Consider the following 15883-nt stretch of genomic DNA (forward strand, 5'->3'; position numbering starts at 1 on the left):
GCGGACACCAGCTTGATGCTTGTTATTTTGCTCAGTACATGCGTCAGTCGCCCGCTTGAGCAACTGAAGCTGTGCAATACATCCAGCATTGCCATGTAAGGACTGTGTGTATGCCCTAAGCTCATTAAGGGGAGACAGGATGAGGGGGTGAGAAGCTTCGACCATTATGAAGGCCATTACCCATGATAAGGTAGGCCATAAAATCACAATAGTCTACAGTGGGTAGAAGCTTTCAAGCCATGCTTTTTGCCATCACGTCATCTTTAGACTGAGGGGCTTTACACTCCAAGACAGTAATGCTTGCCCAAGCATCATTCTGTACAAGATGGCTGCCCCACAGTCAAGCCCAAGCTTTTCTTTATACATGCCAAGCAAGGGGTTGGTGGTGATACAACGGCAGCCAGCCAGTTCCTAGGGCCTTTACACATCTGTCCAACTTTCTTTCCTTGTCCGTCATGGTCGTGGGTAGGCAGAGGGTGAATCTCAGCTGTCAAATCACCAGGCTGTAAAAAACGGAATCAGTTCAGCAGTTCATCAGCTGCTGCCAACTGAGCAGTGGGAATGCGGAATGCAGCAGATGCTACCACAGAATCTGGAATGCAGAAGATGCGGCCACATGTAACTCCAGTCTGACTGTACTGAATTTCTGAGCGTCTAACCTCCGCCTCCCCCCACGACCATGACGACCGGGAATGGCCTCCGGATGGCCATTCCCTACACCGTCACGGTCGCTGGTCGCACATATTATGCACCAGCCGGTTCTTTTTCACCTGAGAAACCACCATGAAGATTCTGCTTGCTGATGTGGCATCCAGTGTCTGCACCATCCTGTTTTTTTTAATTATGGGAGCTGAGGTGTCGTGCTCCCAGCAGCCCATGACAGCCAGGAAGGGCCCTTGGTCAGCCCATTCTGCAGCAGGCTCCTGGCTGCCGCCGGTCATCTGACCTGCATTCTACTCCATCATCAAATTCTCTGACAAATTGATAGGCACTCAGTGACCCATATAAGAGTGAAGGCCCTTCAAGATCCAGCTCTTAACAAGGAAAGTGGGGCCTGCATCTTCTTAGGGTGGCTTCAAAGAGAATGCGTTTATCCAGGCAGGTGTTTAAAGCCCCTAAATTTTCAACAAGCCAAAATAATGCCAAGAAAAGCTCATCGTCATAATATATGTGTTCAACCATGGCTTCTCTTTTGGATGAGGTAGAACCAAATCATGAAGTCTACACCATTTATCATCATACATACAAAGCCTTTAACATGTCCCCCGGCCGCCCATGTGTACACATGTGTAGAGCACACAAACATGCATCCACAAGCATGCATTTTTCTTTTCTTTGAAGTTATCTTTTAATTGCAGCTAGTAATAACAACAACAACCAGGGTGGGGGTTTGTTGAAAGGGTGGCCGAGGTGGCCCCATGCTGATGGACAGCCTCAGCTTGATAAAAGCCCTTATATAATAGCTTGAGCTCTATTACAACACCCAAATTTTGTGAATATAAAAAACCCACATGAGCAGCTCACAATCATAGATCAAAATTGAGCTGCAGTATGAAAGCATGCACATCTTGCCCATTATAGAAAAAAAAACATGGGGGTAAGCACTCATTCCTATGAGTAGGCCAGTAAGAAAAAAAAGGCAATCTCACTGGACTAAAATGATAATACTAATGATGGAAAGGGTGGTTAAAATCAATGCATCATAATCACACTATTGTATGATGGTGTTGCCTTCTGCTGTGTAGACAGGCCTCTTCATAGATGAGCTCTCTGATGTCTTCTTCTGAAAGCGACTGCTCTTCCATGTCGAAGTTAAATGGTGTCGGGCAGATCGGCTCATCGGTCACATCATGCAAGCCTGATAGATATGGATGAGCCAAAGCCTCTTCAGCTGGCTCCACACACATCAAGGCAACAGCTTCAACACATCATCACACCATAATCATGAACAAAATTACTAGCCCACCTTTAGGCTGGATACCAAACCGGCCCCTTCAGGGGCCATCGTCATGGCCTCCCATCAGGGACAGACAGGTTACGCCCAGGGTTCAGTATCCAGCCTCAGTGTGCATTTACAAATCAGGAATATTATGAATCTTTTGAAGTTTCCAAACAGTCCAAGGAAACAAGGGGACATGTTGCTCTAGATGATCTGCAAGAAAAAGATCAATGCAAGTACCTGTGATTCTCCTTCTTGGATCATAAGCAAGCATTTTCTCAATCAGATCGACCGCAAGAGGCGGCAAGTGTGGAAACTTGACTGCCAATGGCTGCTTTGAATGCCTCGGTAGCTGTTGAAGGTACCTTATTGCATTCTCACTTCTACTAATATAGCCAAGTTCGGAGTCACTCGGAAAACCCATCAACTGCATCACATCAAATACATCAAGCAATATGTAAAGCCCCATGTCAGAACTCCATCCATCAACATCTAATTTTAACATATCAATGCAAGAACCCATCAAATACATGCCTAAAAACATCATGAAGCAATATGCGTTGTGATAATCCATCCTAATCAATCATAAGACATATATATAAGATATAACAATGTGAGAACACATCAATTACATCTCACGGACATATCAAACAGTATGTGACATCGTGTGGCAACCACCAAATCATGATGGTAAATCATAGCCCATACATATAACTACCTCCGTGATTGAGCTGAACTGGTGAACATAATCTTTTCCCGGAAAGAGAGGCTCTTTGTTGTAGAGCTCCATGAGAATGCAGCCAACAGACCACATGTCAACGGCTGCACTGTAGCACTTTGAATTGAGGAGCAACTCTGGTGACCTGTACCACCTTGTCACCACATACTCAGTCATCAAATCCGACTCCGAGAATGTTCTCGCCAGGCCAAAATCTGCAATCTTCAAATCACAGTCCTCACTAACTAGCAGATTGCCCGGCTTCAGATCCCGGTGAAGTACATTTGCTGAGTGAATATACTTCAATCCCCTGAGCAGCTGGTACAGAAAATACTGCAAAAGTTCATGCAGCAATGCTGTCAAAACCATTCCACTCAAAAACCATACTTTATATTCAATAAGGATATAAGAAATTCAGGTTTTATTTGAAACAATCACTACTGTATACGAGCAAGATTAATGCAATATATGTATATAAATACATACATACATACATTGTATGCATTTACGTATGTACCTATCTATGTATGCATTATGTATCTATATACATATCTATACTATGTGTTTGTATATCTATGAATGACATGTAAGTATGTACATGACATGTAAGTATGTACTTATGTATCTATACATGTCTAGATGTATGTATCTACTTACACATGTATGACATGAAAACCAACTCAAACACATCAGAATGGTACTTCTAACACATAAGAACCTCCGTCATGTTGAAAAGGATGTATATCCTACTTGGTAGTGATCTTCTGTGAGATCTTGGCTTGTTTTGATGATGTGGTGAAGATCGGCATCCATCAGCTCAGTTACAATGTATACATCCTTGAAACTCTCTCTTTGTGGAGGCAGAGTGACCTCTCTAAGAGCAAGAATCTGTGCCAAATACATGCAAAAACCTTTGAATCTGGTAATCAAGCTTTCAACTTGCACTGCTGCAAAAACAATTTACACTTGCATGATATGTGAAATTTATGTATGTATGTATGTTATGTTATACATATATAACTATCTACAGTTATGATATGTGAAATTTACACTTGCATGATATGTGAAATTTATGTATGTATGTTATACATATATAACTATCTACAGTTATGTTTTAAATCATGCAGAACCATAGAAAAGAGGATCCCGTTCACTAAATGACATACATTATCATGATTCATGTGGCGGAGGATCTTAATTTCTCGAAGAGTTCTCTTGGCAACAATCATGTTGTCAAAAGCATTTGGTATCTTCTTGATGGCAACCTCCTCATTGGTTTCCAGATTCAAAGCAGAACTGTCCATGATGTCATCAATATCACATCAACTACACATTTTTTTTAACTTGATCAACAACAATACATCAAGCAAACTGCAATCTATTTAAAGATCCACAAACATTATAACCATGCCCCATTTTTTGTTACCTCTGTGTGTGTGCGCACAATGGCAGATTGCACATTACAAATCACATCACAGAACATCTGATTAATGATATATGGTTTGTATAAAGGTGGCCACTGGTAATTAATATCAGTTAGAAAAATTTCGAGTTTTAATTATATCATAGCCCAATGATCAAATCTAGTAAAAGCACTCTCATCGATAATTGATGCACACCTTTAATGTGTAAGTCCTATCCATTTTATCAGAGTTGATCAAAGCCTATTTTAAGGTGTAAATTATATCACAGTCTAGTTGCTTCAATCTAAAGCTTGTGGTGCCTATAGAGTAAAAAAAATTAGTGTGTCACATGTAGACAAACCCTCATCAAAGATAAATCTCAGATCAGAGAGACATCTATATTGCCTGTCTTGCATTGCTTCAGAAATTATAACTTATAAGATGCAAATTTATGAGTGTTTCTCAGCTTAAAGATGTGATTTGAAATAGCAAGTGTGCAATGATGGCACAGATGATCGAATATGAAGGTAATGTTGTGAGCAAATGGCAGGTTTAATGTGAGATGATCGAATATGAAGGTACAGATGATCGAATATGAAGGTAATGTTGTGAGCAAATGGCAGGTTTAATGTGAGATGAGGTAAAGATTGATGCCAGTTAAGGACATATTAAACCTCATGTGATGGTAGAGATTAGATTAAAAAACAAAGAGGTGATTAGCGACCAATGGACAAATCAAACCTCAAACTATTACATCTGATTCAGGACATTGTAAAGCCTCGGATTAAGTTAGAAATGAATGCATATAATGTGAGAAAATGGCAGATTGAACCTGAGATTAGGTTAAGGTTAATGGCGTATTAAGTTCGATTGAAAATTAAGGTAATGGTAGAGAAAAAAAAATTAAGAGGTCAATATTAGAGTACTTACCAAACAACACCATAGGCTCCACGGCTGATGGGTTTGATGGGGGGTCTGTATATGGCGGTGACATCGAAGAGGTTTCCAAAAATATTGTACTGCACGAATTGGCCTCCATGTGTAAAAACGCCTCCTATCCCATTAACATCTGCAGGGGGCACCACAAAGCCCTCTCTCCCATGATACCATGCTGCAGGCAACTGATAATTATCATTGTGACGCATAATTCCGGCTTAATTAATCTCTGCACTGCTAACAATCGATCCAACAATAACTGCAGTTCGAGTGATTCTTATTTTTAAATCGCTAAATGCTGTTTAATGATCAGTAATCTCGGTAATCAGTTGCAGTTTGCGTGATCAGTAATTGCACTTTGATTGGTCAACTATCTGCGCTTAATATCTATAACTGATTTTGAGCTCAGATCTGGCTTTGAGTTATCGTGAGATACATCAGCAGTCAATCTGGCCTCCCAGCCACAAATGATTGGGATCGCCTATAAATGGGATTGTCGCTGATTACCCTGATCACGATCTAATCAACTTGGACTTCGAATTCAACCCACCGTAAATGCTTAGCTAATACTGTATTAAAAAGCCATTAAGCCATAATTATAATCATGCAGCTTATGATCACGAAGCGATTAGCTATTTTATGAATTAATCTGCCTTGTAAATAATTGCTTATACTACTAGTTAATCGCGTCTCTTAGCAACAAACATCACAATCAATGCAGCTGGCTCGGAAGATTAGTTGAGAGGGTACTCTTATCTGTAGTTTGTGTTAAAAAATAATCAGGGTCCACGCAGCTAGCCTGAGACCGCGCGGAGTCTGTTGACAATTTTTGGAAATTCCAGACACGTGTGTCGACTTCCAGACGCACGTGGTTTGAAGTTGCCGTGCCGGGCGGACAAAGTCCTTGTCCGGTTACAGACGCCACAGATTGTAGCCGGACATCTCGTCTCTTTGGGTAGCCTTGTCCGCCTTTCATCGATCACGTAGTGGTGGGCGGGCACCTGCAAGTGGCATTCCCACCGGTGCTCTCGACCAAAACAGCATTTACATGTAATTGTACCGGCCAGATTTTGAAAAAAACCTAGTGGCAAACATTTCCTGAGAACGAAAATATTGGAATGCCTAGTAGTGCGGAGAATAGTCTCAGTGTCTTAAAAAAACCGTCCTTCAGTGTAATTTTCACTGCCTAATTGAGAAAAACCGAATGTCATTTCGACTAACCGCAATCTTAAAGATTCAAAATTTAGCTATAAAACCGATTAACCTATGCATTTTTTTCAATAAAAACTGATTAAGCTTGAAGGTTATCCTTTTTTTCACTGGTTAGAAAAATAAAGTTTATTTCCGACACTGGTGGAGAATATTTAGAGGAATACCCCCAACAGTGCCAATTTGGCACAATTGGAAAGGCTTGGCCTAGTTTCGAAAAGGCTCGACTGCCCTGAACTACGCTCGTGTGGGAAGGCTCTTTTACATCATGCATGGTGGATGAGTGTCTCATCTCTTTTCGTGATCATCATCATGATAGTGATATTAATTATCAAGATAATCGTTATCATTAACACTACTAGTGAGACTGTGAATTCCCTCCTTCGTCATGTGTTTCTCTTACACATTGAGCAATCACGGTTCTTATTATCGTATGCAAATAATATGGTAGGGGGACCTCTTACTACACTAGCCCATGGATCTATTCTTTTGTTCCAACAAATATGTTCTACTCATCACAACAATGATCCAAGTACCTCTTACTACACTAGCCCATGGATCTTTGCCTTTGTTCCAAATATGTTCTACACATCACAACAATGATCCAAGTATCTCTTAGTACACTAATCCCTGTATCTAAGCTTTTGTTCCAACAAATATGTTTCCCTCATGACCTTTTTAGGTCATTTCAATAAAGTTGGCCCCTTTTTAATTTCTAATCGTATGTAGCACCTTATGGATATCTGTGGTTTTTATCCTTTCTTTTTTAAGTACAAAAAATAAATTAAAAACCAATGATTGGTAGGCTCTCTTTTGCCACGCAAGCAGCAACTCTTTCTCTCTCTTGACCATGTAGGGGATGGCTTGCACTATGCAAAGAAAGGATGGTAGCAAGAGGTGCGAAAGCAGTTGAGGGAGGCTAGATGCAAGTGAAGGAGGCAATGAGGATATTGTGGATCCATTGACAATGAATGGATCATGGGGACCTTGAAATTATGAGTCTTCAAAGTTTTCAATAAGTTAACATAAAAAATAACTACTATCACAATTTTATAGTATTGTATTATTACAACTTAAGTGGAGCTATAATCTTGGGTTTCTATTCAAGTGAATTCTATCTGGGAATTAATTAATGTATGCATTAGTTAATGCCTAAGCTTAATAGCTGTAGTTCTAAAGGTTACATTTACACGTGGCATCTTGCTCCTCACCATCACCCCCCTCCGTCTAACACATGCAATCCACCATGCCCAAACCATCCTTAATCCTACAAATCGAGCTGGCTCCCATAGGCTCTAAGATCCTATAGCTAAGTCTTACCCAAAGCCTACTAGCTGAGGTAATGAAAATGAGGCTTGACCCTAAACCTATCATGATGACATGAAAAATGATGCTTAACCCTAACCCTACCGTGACATTCAAATCCTATCGAGACCCAGCATAAGCATACTAGCAAACCCAAAAGGAACACACAACCCTTCTCAATGTACCCTCATCCTCTCAGCCACCACAAAGCTAATTGTGTCTCCCACCCGTGCACACACACACATAGAGAAAAAGACCTTGTTCTTCGAGTGTGTCTCAACAATAAGAAATGGAGAGGGGGTGCACGTGCGCGCACGAGAGAGAGAGAGAGAGAGAGAGAGAGAGAGGGGGGGGGGGCATTGTGAATGAGGGTGAGGAGAGAGAACAAAATGTTCCTCCACGTGCAAATAAAAACCTCACAAAATCTTGCATGTGCGAGATTTCATGGAAAAATATAATATTATTTTAAGATTTTAAAAGGTCTACACCTTCATATACCTTTGGAAATTCTCTTAAGCTTTCCTAAATCAAATAATGAAAACCATGAAAGTTTTTGGGTGCATAGTACTTGAAGCTTGAAAAGTGTTCTATAAAGGCTAACAAGTGATTTAATCTCTATATGGGGGGACCAACATTAAAGATAAAGGGTTGTAGAAAAGGATGTCCCAATATAAAATAAGTTTAACCTACCCAAAGAGATGTTCAATATTGATGATACACCTATAAATGGATGGTTGTTGCACTTCATTTGCTTTTGATTTCACAAATGCCAAACCTTATCTCTTACCTCTTTCCTCTTCATATAAATCAACCAAAATAATTATTTACATCATCACACCACCTTAGACCCTCTATTGATCCCATCATTTTGGCTTCTTTTGACGTCAAGTTAATCATAGCCTTATGGAACTCATTTTGTTAGTAGACCCATTTAAGTACACAAATGCTCTATTTCACATTAAAAGGCCACGCGTGTCTATCTCTGTTTCATTACTATCATCAAATATCATGCTTTCAATGTGGACCTCTCTCTCTCTCTCTCTCTCTCTCTCTCTCTCTCTCTCTCACACACACACACACACACACACACACCCCACATGTTTCATTACTACCATCAAATATCATGCTTTCAATGTGGACCTCTCTCTCTCTCTCTCTCTCTCTCTCTCTCTCTCTCTCTCTCTCTCTCTCTCTCTCACACACACACACACACACCCCACATGTCCACATGCATGGATAGGTGCATTACAAACAAAGAGAGTGCATATATGCATGTGTGTGTGTGTGTGTGTGTGTGAGAGAGAGAGAGAGAGAGGTGCATTTCAAATTCTAGTAAGATAAAAGATTTCATATCATAAAAGTAGTGCACTAACAAAAGTATCAAATCATTGACTATAAAATGACTATAGAGTACCCATTGTTGTATGATCACATGTTATGTATAATTTTAAAAACCTTCAAGAAAAAGAGCTTTTGATGATTACACCATGTAGGAGCTATAATTATTGGCAAATAAGCATAAATATCCCAAGCATCATTACCTTGAACAAAATACTATTTCTAAATGGAATTAACCTAAAATTAGATATGTTGTATTTTTTTATCAAAAGATTTATATGATTTTAAGGTTGGGGGGGGGGGGGGGGGTTTGCGACGGAATCCTAGGCTTTGCAAATGATGAATGTAACTATATATGTAGTTGTACTCTTATATAGTGATTTAATTATCTTTATATACGTCATTATAATTTATATTAATATAATGTATATCATTATAATGCAATAGGAAGAAAGAAATGTCAACAAATAACCTTGAGTTTCAAATACTAGTCTTTAGCATATAGTCATTGGTAATAAAGTGAGATGTGCACATTAGTGGATCTTTTTCTTGTTTGTGAAGTTTTTTCTTCCTCTCTCTCTCTTTCTCTCTTTTCACCCTAGTCAACCATTCTTTTTTTTTTTGTATACACCATAGGCCATCATAACAACGATGAACCAATCCAAGCAAGTAGAGCTCTCAAGCAAAGATTCATTAATTGTACTCCATTTCCATCACCATCATACTATAAACAATCCACATTGAAAGGAAGTCTAACCCTCTTTGTGCTTCAAGGAGAGCTCTCAAGTGAATTTGAATTATTTGCACTCCATTGCCATCACCACCATCATACTCTAAAATAAGGATGAACCAATTCACATAGAAAAGAACTCTAGCCCTCTTAGAGAAAACAAAGTTGCATTATTTGAGGCAAAAACAATTTTACATGATTAGTTCCATGTTTCGTGTATTTATCTAATAACATCTCGTATAACAAATTATATTCGAGAGCTTTTTTATGTACAAAAATGTTTCTATATGAAATTCTTTTGTACGAAAATAAAAATTAAACAAATTTATAAATTAAGTTCTATAGGGTCTTAAATCAAGTGATATTTTCCAACCAAGGTGCTTATTTGGGTTGATTATAATTAATAAAAATGTCAATTTTTAAAGGAGAAACAATTGAATTTAAAATTTTATAATAAATTTAAGAGATCCAATATAGCGATAAAATAATTGCAAAAACAATTCCCATGTGCATATCCACTAATATTTTATGCTAGAGTTACTGACAAATGCAAAAAAGCAAGCTCAAGCACATGTCAAAAGCTCTTCGCAAATACCCATGTACATATCCAATAATATTTTGTGCTAGAGTTATTGAAAAATGCCCATGTACATATCCACTAATATTTTTTGCTAGAGTTATTGAAAAATGCCCATGTACATATCCACTAATATTTTTTGCTAGATTTATCGACAAATGTAAAGCAAGCTCAATATCGTGTCAAACTCTTAGAAAATACTAAGCATAAAACAAGAACGTCAAAAAGAAATCAATTAATGCAGAGCAAGTTCAAGTAAGCAAACGCAAAACTCAATATCGTGTCAAACTCTTAGAAAATACTGAGCATAAAACAAGAACGTCAAAAAGAAATCAATTAATGCAGAGCAAGTTCAAGTAAGCAAACTCAAAACTCCTTTTCTTAAAGGCACTAACTTCTATTTTTTGGTTTTATAACACAAAACAAAAACTTCACTAACAAAATTTGCAAAGTAAGTTGAGAGCTCAAGCGTATGTCAACTTATTTAAAATTTAAGCACAAGAAGTAAGCGCTAGCTCCTTCTTCCCAAAGGCACTAATGCACATTTTGAGTCTTTTTTTTTATTTCTAGCACTTATCAAGTGTGGGTCCATGGAAAAAGGCATCCACATTTAGTGTAGAAGTACTCAACAAATCATTTTTTATATTGTTCGTTTTGAGTGCAACCTAGCTCTCAAGTAAAGAGCCTATATCTTATGGCCTAATCAAGTGCAAACTATTATCTAGATAAAATTTTAAAATTAAAAAATATACATATCAATATGGAAAGGTAATTCTTATGATGTGTGTACCAAAGCTATCTTCCACGAACATATGTACACATTGGGGTTGAGGGGCATGGGCTAGTGTGGACATACTTTGGGGATGTAGTGGATAACAAGCTTTGTAACAAGCACATCATAGTGTTGTTCAACAAAGAGGTCTTGTGTAGCAGGTGCATAGAAAAGAGGTCGAGCCTTCATAGCTTGGATCATCAATGCACAATGTATTCACTTCATTGCCCTTTGTAAGGCTTGGCAGCACTCATGCGCTTCATCACCACTCAAGGTTCAATGCATCTTCGTCGATAGTAGTGATTTAAAAAATAATTAAAAAAATATTCATCGCCTTTCTCAGAGGCTAAGCACATAATAGTTTTAAACAAGAAGAAGAAAAAACTAACTAAAAGCTTCAAAACAACCAAAATAAAAGGCTTCATTGCCTTCAAGGCATAGCCCATCCAAGGGTAGAGAGAGAAAGAGAGATAGAGAGAAGAAAGAGCTCAGCTGAGTAGCCAACATGAGAAGGAAAGTTGTGAGCCAAAAACAAAGGAGAATAATCTATGACTATCCTGTTCTAGGTTTTTATTTTCTTTTCCTTTCATCTATCCTTCTACTTTTTAATCCTCTCACACCTACACCCAAATCTACATTTTAAACCGAGCAAGCCCTCTCTACATTCTCTTAGGCCTTGAGGGAACTTTGTGTGTAGTGTGCATTATTTGGGCTTATTCACATAGCTTTATTGTGTGGGGTGTTCACGCGCTTTGGGATTTGTTCATGCTCATTGGGAGCATTGTTGGCCTTGTTTGCACACTTTGGTGCAACTTTGTGTGTAGCGTGCATTATTTGGGCTTGTTCACATGGCTTGTGCTGTGTGGGGAATTCCTACGCTTTGGGATTTGTTCATGCTCATTGAAGCATTGTTGGCCTTGTTTGATAGAGACAACTTTCATACCTGGCAGACCAAGCTTAAATTCAACTTGATGCATAAAGGCCTCTAGCCTTTCATTGAGGGGAACAATAAGATGCCTGAAGCTAAAGACAAAGCCCAAAGAGCTTGGAAGCCTCGAGATCAAAAAGCCTTTGGCATCATAGCCCTAGGCATGTCTGATAACTTCATACATTATGTCGATGATCTCCCGATTTCTAAAGAAACTTATGAAATGTTGGATAAACTCTTTGGAGCACAAGGTAAGAACTCTAAAGTCTCTATACAAATAGAGTTCTATGGTCTGATGTGTCGGAATGTGCAGTGGAAATGAGACCAAGATCTGAGAGCAGAAAACACAGAAGTGCAAGGGAGGAGAAGTGTTCTAAAACTTTACTATATACACAATAGATCCAGTACAATGTGTGGGGGGGAGCAAGTGCCCATATATGTATGACAAGGGGCAGCCAGTCGACCTATATAAATAGGCCGACAATCCCAATATATGGCCCCATGACTACGTGTGACTTGGTCAGCTAAAGCCAGCCAACATGGCCTGGTCAGCCAGTCGGGCCCCTCCTGGCTAGCCGACTCCTATAGGCCGACCAAAGAGAGAAAACACAGCCCCCCATCACCTACAAAATTGGAAAAAATGGACATATCTGAGGGGACTCCTCCCGCACGGGCACACCCACATCATAGGTCCTCACTCTCTATGGTATAATATGGTAAAGACAGGAGATGAATGCTAACACCCCCTCTCAACTCTTGGATGTGGAACCAATCCCAGTGAGCTGAAGTGCTAACGGAGCATCTGTCGAGGAAGAGGCTTCGTGTGAAGAGGTCCGTTCCATTGTCCTCCGTCAAACAAAAGGGTAGCAAAATGTCACCATCCAAAATCTTCTCTCAAACAAAGTGATATCGTATCTCTATATGCTTGGTCCAGGCATGGAAGATCGAGTTCCGAGCAATAGCTATACAGCTCTGGTTGTCGCACTAGATGACCATGGGTTCCTTCTATAGAAACCCTATCTCGTCACATAACCTCCTTAGCCACACCACGTCACAAGCAGCAGCACAAGTAACCTGATACTCTACCTCCTTAGCCACACCACGTCACAAGCAGCAGCAGCACAAGTAACCCGATACTCTACCTCAATGGAAGACAAGGCAATAGTTGGTTGCTTCTTACTGCTCCAAGAAATTGCTCCCAAGCCAAGGGTAAAGCCATATCCTAAAGTGTTGAAATATACAAGTGAATAGGGTGTGTGCGGGAACAAGCCCTTGGTTAGAGCTCGGGGGGGTCACTCACAAAAAATGTGAATATCATGTGCGTTCAACAGAAGCATAATTTTAATTTATGAAACTTACAGAAATATATTTACATAAGGGTATGATTTAAAAATTTTCAAAAAAATTTACAGATTCATAAAGAAAAGGGGATATTATATAGATTAAAAAATTCACAAATAAGGGATTTAAATTATAGGCCTTGAACGCACGCGATAGGGATATTTTACATATAGTGACCCCCCCGAGGGTTAGAGGCTGTAAAAGAGAATCTGTAAATGTGAGAGAACCTGTGAAAAGGTGAGAAGAATCTACTGGGAGAGAATAAAGGGTAGCATGAGAAGATTTAGGAAGTGTGGAGATATTTTGGGAGAGGTGGAGAGAATCAAGCAAAAGAGGTGGAGTGAATCAAGGAGAAATCAGTGGGATTAGATGCTTGGATGTAAACACTATAAATTGAGGCATTGGCCTAATGAGAATTTGCTGGTTTTTGATTATCCATGCCTACATTAAGTTATTAGTTAATTACTCACTAATCACATCTTAATTATTGTCTAATCACTTTGTTAATGATGTTGATTCTAGTATTTGATCCACCATAGCTCATCACATTGCTATAATTTCAACATGGCATCAGAGCCAAGCCTAGAATCCATCAATTTGTGAGCCCATTATCTTGCTTGGTGTGTTCTTCCTTTCAATTATATTAGTGACTTGATCTTGTGTGTACTACTCCCAAGAAACCCCATTACTGGCATGTGAAACTAAGAGTCTGATGATTTATCACATCCTAGTCTTGGCTTACACAATGGTTCTTTTGTGCAAGACAATTTGGCATTCCAGCCATGAGTTTTGAGCCCATTGTTTGGATATCCTTAGTGTCGGATTCACATTATGACTGTGAAGATGGGCTAGTTGTTGATCTTCCCTTAGACCCAGGTGGATTTGAGGCTAGCCTCATCATCAACATTGGTCTTCCATATTTACCATTTGACCTAGATGTTTGGAGGGCCATTCTTTTGGAATTTGGATGGTTCAAATTTCCCTTTGATGTGGGTGGTTTCATGGTTAGCTTCATCTTCAACAGGAGTCTATTATCCTTTTTATTTGACACTGTGGGGGGTCATACAACTCCTTGGCTTCACATGGACACTTAGTCATGATTTTGGCATTTGTATATAGTCTTTGTATGTATCTTTTATGCACGACCACTCTTTGATTTTGAGGACGAAATCATTGTAGGAGGGGATGGTTTATAATTAAGCTATTTTCCACTAGCACATGTACACATTGGGGTTGAGGCACATAGGCTTTGGGCATGGGGTAGTATGGACATACTTCAGGGTAAGTGGCTATATATGTCACTTAGTAGATAGCTATTGTACCTTTTATAAAATTTTGACATATTAGACATGACTTCTTGGATCTTATGTCCAAGCTTTCATGGTTGATTCATGGCAATCTCTCCATGTCTAGGTACTACTCCCTATGATGAGTAAGACACTCCATGCTAATGAGTGCAATTCCTTAGGTCCATTCATTGCAATGTGGAGGTTCAATTTTTTAAATATTCATTGTCTCTTTCTTTTTATCATATTTTTAAATGAGTATAAATTAATATAAGGACATGAAGAGATTGGTAAATGGATAAGTATATGGAATCTTTTCTTAGTTAGGACATGAAGAGATTGGTAAATGGATAAGTATATGGAATCTTTTCTTAGTTATATTTGTTCTTCATGTGTATGTGATTTGTTCTTCATGTGTATGTGATTTGTCTATAATGGACTATACAATGAAAATATTGGTAAATGGATAAGTATATGGAATCTTTTGCTTAGTTATATTTGTTCTATATGTGTGTGATTTTTTTATAATGGAGAATACAATGAAAATATTGGTAAATGGGTAAGTATATGGAATCTTTTGCTTAATTATATTTGTTCTTCATGTGTATGTGATTTGTCTACAATGGAGGGCTCATCAAAGCATGATTAATGAACCTCAATAACTCACCCACAACTATGTTAAAGTTCTCAAGTTTGTTATGCAAGTATGGTGATTGGACATGTAGTTTCAAGCATAGATTATGTGCTATTTGTTTGAGAGATAAGCCCCTTCCTCCCTAGAAATTAAAGGAAGAGAAATCGCCCCACTTGAGTAAGAGATTTGCTTTGTGCATGATCGCAATCAATTAAAAGGAGAGAAATGGCCTATTTGAATGAGGGATTGGGTTTGTGGATGGGAATAAAGGGCCAAATTATTCCTAACTTTTGATATTTAAACTCATATGGGAGAATTTATGGAATTTTCTCAAATTGGGCAAGTACAAGAAAATCCATGCACGAGTCCTCAAATCCAAACTCATTTTCAAGCTCTAAAATTATGATGAGTAGATCATTTATGAGGGTTCATGCTATAAATTTATTATCAAGTCTTAATTTTATGTGAATAGAAGTGGAGAAATTGTGATGCAAATTATGTAATTGCCATTGGAGTCGCAATACTCTTCAAGAAATAACACAATTATTGACTATAGAGTAATGGTGATGGTCAACTCCAATATAGAATAAATTTATGCTCATCCAAGGGGTGAAATTTATCATGAGAATTTATGAGTTAATAAAAAATATATAAATGCTAAGATAGCAAGATTGATAAAAAGTGAAACAAAGCAAATCATTCATTTACTTGCAAAAAGAATTTTTTTTCTAAGAAAACAAGATAATTATGAAGAGAACCTCTTGATT

General features: G+C 38.5%; 1 protein-coding gene across 2 annotated transcripts; it reads right to left on the reverse strand.

Moving 5' to 3' along the window:
- Positions 1 to 1439: 1439 nt before the first annotated feature.
- On the reverse strand, positions 1440 to 5732 carry LOC147639169 (mitogen-activated protein kinase 4b-like). Of its 2 annotated transcripts, none has more exons than XM_086788014.1 (6): positions 4991 to 5723; positions 3824 to 3953; positions 3408 to 3545; positions 2658 to 2990; positions 2180 to 2366; positions 1440 to 1891 (listed from the first exon to the last, which is right to left on the reverse strand). In XM_086788014.1, exons 1-6 carry the CDS (start codon positions 5203 to 5205, stop codon positions 1707 to 1709), a joined length of 1188 nt encoding a protein of 395 aa, XP_086644140.1. In that variant the 5' UTR covers positions 5206 to 5723; the 3' UTR covers positions 1440 to 1706. The 2 variants fall into 2 exon arrangements, with proteins under 2 accessions (XP_086644140.1, XP_086644147.1); XM_086788021.1 differs by having other exon boundaries at positions 1761 to 1895; positions 4991 to 5732.
- Between the last annotated feature and the right edge of the window lie 10151 nt (positions 5733 to 15883).

This window comes from Cibotium barometz, chromosome 4 (genome assembly GCF_041138505.1).
Source record: "Cibotium barometz isolate CiBa-2024 chromosome 4, ASM4113850v1, whole genome shotgun sequence".
NCBI classification, from domain to species: Eukaryota; Viridiplantae; Streptophyta; class Polypodiopsida; order Cyatheales; family Cibotiaceae; genus Cibotium; species Cibotium barometz.